The 3,495-nt window shown below is 34.8% G+C and overlaps 1 protein-coding gene across 1 annotated transcript; it reads right to left on the reverse strand.

The window, feature by feature from the left end:
• Nucleotides 1–1,053: 1,053 nt before the first annotated feature.
• Nucleotides 1,054–3,155, reverse strand: LOC143626023 (small ribosomal subunit protein eS27y). The gene is made up of 4 exons (XM_077096217.1): nucleotides 3,116–3,155; nucleotides 2,893–2,994; nucleotides 1,739–1,767; nucleotides 1,054–1,432 (listed from the first exon to the last, which is right to left on the reverse strand). Exons 1-4 carry the CDS (start codon nucleotides 3,116–3,118, stop codon nucleotides 1,306–1,308), a joined length of 261 nt encoding a protein of 86 aa, XP_076952332.1. The 5' UTR covers nucleotides 3,119–3,155; the 3' UTR covers nucleotides 1,054–1,305.
• Nucleotides 3,156–3,495: the final 340 nt, after the last annotated feature.

A 3,495-nucleotide genomic window follows, 5' to 3' on the forward strand; every position in this document is an offset into this window, starting at 1 on the left:
AATCACAGTTTAATAAGTAAATTTGAATTTTTTTAAACAACTTTCATAGACTTATAGACTTGAAAATTTAAATTAATTACATTATCTGATTCTTAAATCCAATCCAGTCCGACCAGTAAACTGGTAAGGCGATTAGTTCATTGTACGGTCTGATTCTAAAACCATTAGGCATAACCGGATTGGCTAGGTACCTAATCTCCGGTCCTACAAGGTTTGGTTTTATCATTAAACTAATTAGGCGATTGGCTCATTGTACAGTCTGATTCTTAAAACATTAGGCATAACCATATTAGCTAGGTACCCGATCTCCGGTCTCACATTTACATCAGTTAACGGTAACAGGTAGAAATAAGTTTAGATCAAAACTGGTTCAGACCAAATTGGTTTTTTAGGCTAATAAGGCTACACGCTATGGGCGCTGAAGGAGGGGGAAAAGGGCGCCGACGAAGAGAACACCGCCAGGGGCGCGGAGGGGAGGGCTCATTCTGGACGGCCGACGCGGAGGAGGGTCACGGTGGGCCCCCTCTTTCTCCATCTTTCACACACACATGTGTATGTGTGTGTGTATATATATTGGGGCGCCCAAGGAGCTTTAAACCATAGCGGGGCAGGCTTCAAAGCCCAGTGACCATGACATGGCACGGTGGAGGGGCTTCGATAACCCCCACCATAGCGGATAGCCTAACAAGTTATAAAAATAAATAGACTAAAATCAGCCCATTCTAAAAAAGAGTATTGATCAGCCCACAACAATTGTAAAATTTGCTTTTATAACAGCAGGTGGCTGCCAATGGGCCGAGACACACGTCGGTGGGAGCAACCCATGTCGATAGAAGCGACCCTCATGGGCTAGTAAAATGCAGAAATACACAATGATGATGAGCTATGCCCATCCATATGGGCCTATTTACGTTGGTATGTTTCATAAAAGTGACCAAAATAGACATGTTATATACCGGTGATGATCGGTTATGCCCATCCATATGAACGGTTCAGAGTTTTCTGGTCTACTTGAGGGCGAACGTATGAATGAGTTAAATTTTTCTCAAACTTAACGGAAGCAACAAATATTCATAAAAAACAAGACGGCAGCATTAATATAGAGCAACATAGATCCAGATTTTCCAGCAACATTACATAGAACAAGAGTTTTTATAAAAACTAAATAAACTGGATAATAATAAACTTAAAACAAAGTCAAAAAACACATCAAAAACATATTACCCTTGTATGCAGGCAGCAGCCTGAGTATTTTCAACTCGGACATCATACCAGTAAAAGAGTAAAACCTTCGTCCTCTTCACATCAATCACCCTTCCTCCTAAACGAGCACCCTTCGGTGAGCCTAGCCTTACCACCGGTGGGCTGACATAACACCGTCTGGCAGTTTCCGCACACCACCACTGTCTGAGAATGGCTAAACACGGTGGTTCTGTAAATCCAAATAATAACATTTCAATAAAACATATAACTTAAACATAAACAAGAAAACAAATTGTGATCTTTTGAATTTTTTAGTGTTAACAAATCTGACGAATGAATATGATGAAAATATATGATATTTTAGTGTTTTAAATGTTTAACAAGTTAAATCATTATCATCAATCAATAACTAACTATTATCTTTTTAACAATGAACGCTACACATATGTTATGTGCATTTTAGAACCAAGCTTGTGATTACAAATTTACAATACAACTTTAAAAAAAGAACAAAAATATAAAGATCTATACTTACATATTGAAGCAGCCTTGGCACTTGACATCCTGCACAAATCAAATTTAATCAGAATATGCACAATTGCATGATTGCATCCTAAGAAGCTTCTATTCAAATACATGTTTAGAAGAGATGCAAATGAGCTGAGCTGGGCCATTCACAAACTACTCGAATCGGAAAAAAAAACTTGGAACAAGGGAGCTTTTAATAGCTTGAGCCGAGTCCAAGCCTCAGAAGCTTGTTTAGTTATCAAGCTTCAAGCCCAAGTTCGAGCCATGTATGGGAAGCTCATTTAGCTTCTGTGTGTTTTTAAGTTTAACTTCTATGTATTAATTTCCACTGCACGGCTATCTCGAGCTGAGTTTTGGCTCGTTTAAGGTACTACAAAAACTCGAGCTCGTTAAAGCTCTAGCTTGGCTTGCTTACAGCTCGTTAAAGCTCTAGCTCGCCACGTTTTAAAGCTGTCTCTAAAGCCCAATTCTTGTGTAGTTTTTCAAACTCGGCTCATTTATTATTTACTTAATAATTTTGTTCATATTTCTAATTATAACTATCTAGGTAAATATTTATAATCATAACATCTTAATTTCTTAATAACATAATATAAATTACCTATTTTCTATTATTTACTTAAATAATTATTTTGTTCATATTTCTAACTATAACTATCTAGGTAAATATTTATAATCATAGCCTCATAATTTCTTAATAACATAATATAAATTACCCATTTTCTATTATTTACTTAAATAATCATTTTGTTCATATTTCTAACTATAACTATCTAGGTAAATATTTTTAACTATAACTTCATAATTTCTTATTAATAACATAATATAAATTACCTATTTTTATGAGAATTTCATATATACCAAACATTTATTATAAAAAATACATTAAACGTAAACCATTTAACCAAAAAACTTGTTTAGGCTTGCAAGCCGGCCCAAGCGTCTAAACTCTAAACTCAGCTCAATTTAAGTTTTTAGCAAGGCAATCTCAAGACTAGTCAAAAACTTAATTTTGTTTCTATATTATCCAAAATACATGATGAAAAAATTTATTCTAAAATGCAGTTTTTTGAAACATCAATCACAGTACATAAATCACAACATTACTCAAATTCAAAACAAAAATCTATAAAATAATAATAATAATAATAATAAAAGTACCATGAAGAATGAATTAGGAGACTGCACGAGCCTCTTGAGCTTATGCTTCCTCTTCTCCAATTCAGCTGGCGGATTCAACAGATCAACATCGTTCGGTAAAACCTAATATTACATATTAATATTAATATTCATCAATCAATCAATCAATTACACGTATACGACTCAATATAATATGTGAAACTATGAAATTAAACATGATATGATTTTGATTATGAGAACTCACCATCTTGTTTACAGATTTTGCAGCCGCCTCACAAAAACCCTAGAAAAAAATGCAGATGCAAAAGGAGTGAGTGAATTAGGTGTTTGTTTGATATATAGATATCTGTAGAGGAGACTAGGGAGAATTGATATTGGGCTTTGTTTTTTTATTAATGGGCCGGTTTTAGGCCTAACTTATAAATCCATATTTACCATCTGGAGGAGGAGGAGGCCCGTTTGTGAGATTACGAGCCTTCAAGACGTACTAGCAGTGTTGTAAAAATCGCTAGTTAGACGGTGGGATGGGGACTAGCGATTAATCGAGATTAATCAGATCATACTTTAATGTAAATTTTTCAGTTTTATATACAAACACACATTTTTATATGTAATTTTCGGTTT

Source organism: Bidens hawaiensis, unplaced genomic scaffold (assembly GCF_021521415.1).
Source record: "Bidens hawaiensis isolate Kalapana, Puna unplaced genomic scaffold, B.hawaiensis_p1.1 tig00004282_1, whole genome shotgun sequence".
NCBI lineage: Eukaryota > Viridiplantae > Streptophyta > Magnoliopsida > Asterales > Asteraceae > Bidens > Bidens hawaiensis.

Bases quoted from the DNA above. Each gene is read 5' to 3' on its own strand.
- LOC143626023 (XM_077096217.1), bottom strand. The intron at 1,768-2,892 runs GTACTTTTATTA...TGATTTGTGCAG, and splicing joins CTCCTAATTCATTCTTCATG to GATGTCAAGTGCCAAGGCTG. The intron at 1,433-1,738 runs GTAAGTATAGAT...TTGGATTTACAG, and splicing joins TGCCAAGGCTGCTTCAATAT to AACCACCGTGTTTAGCCATT.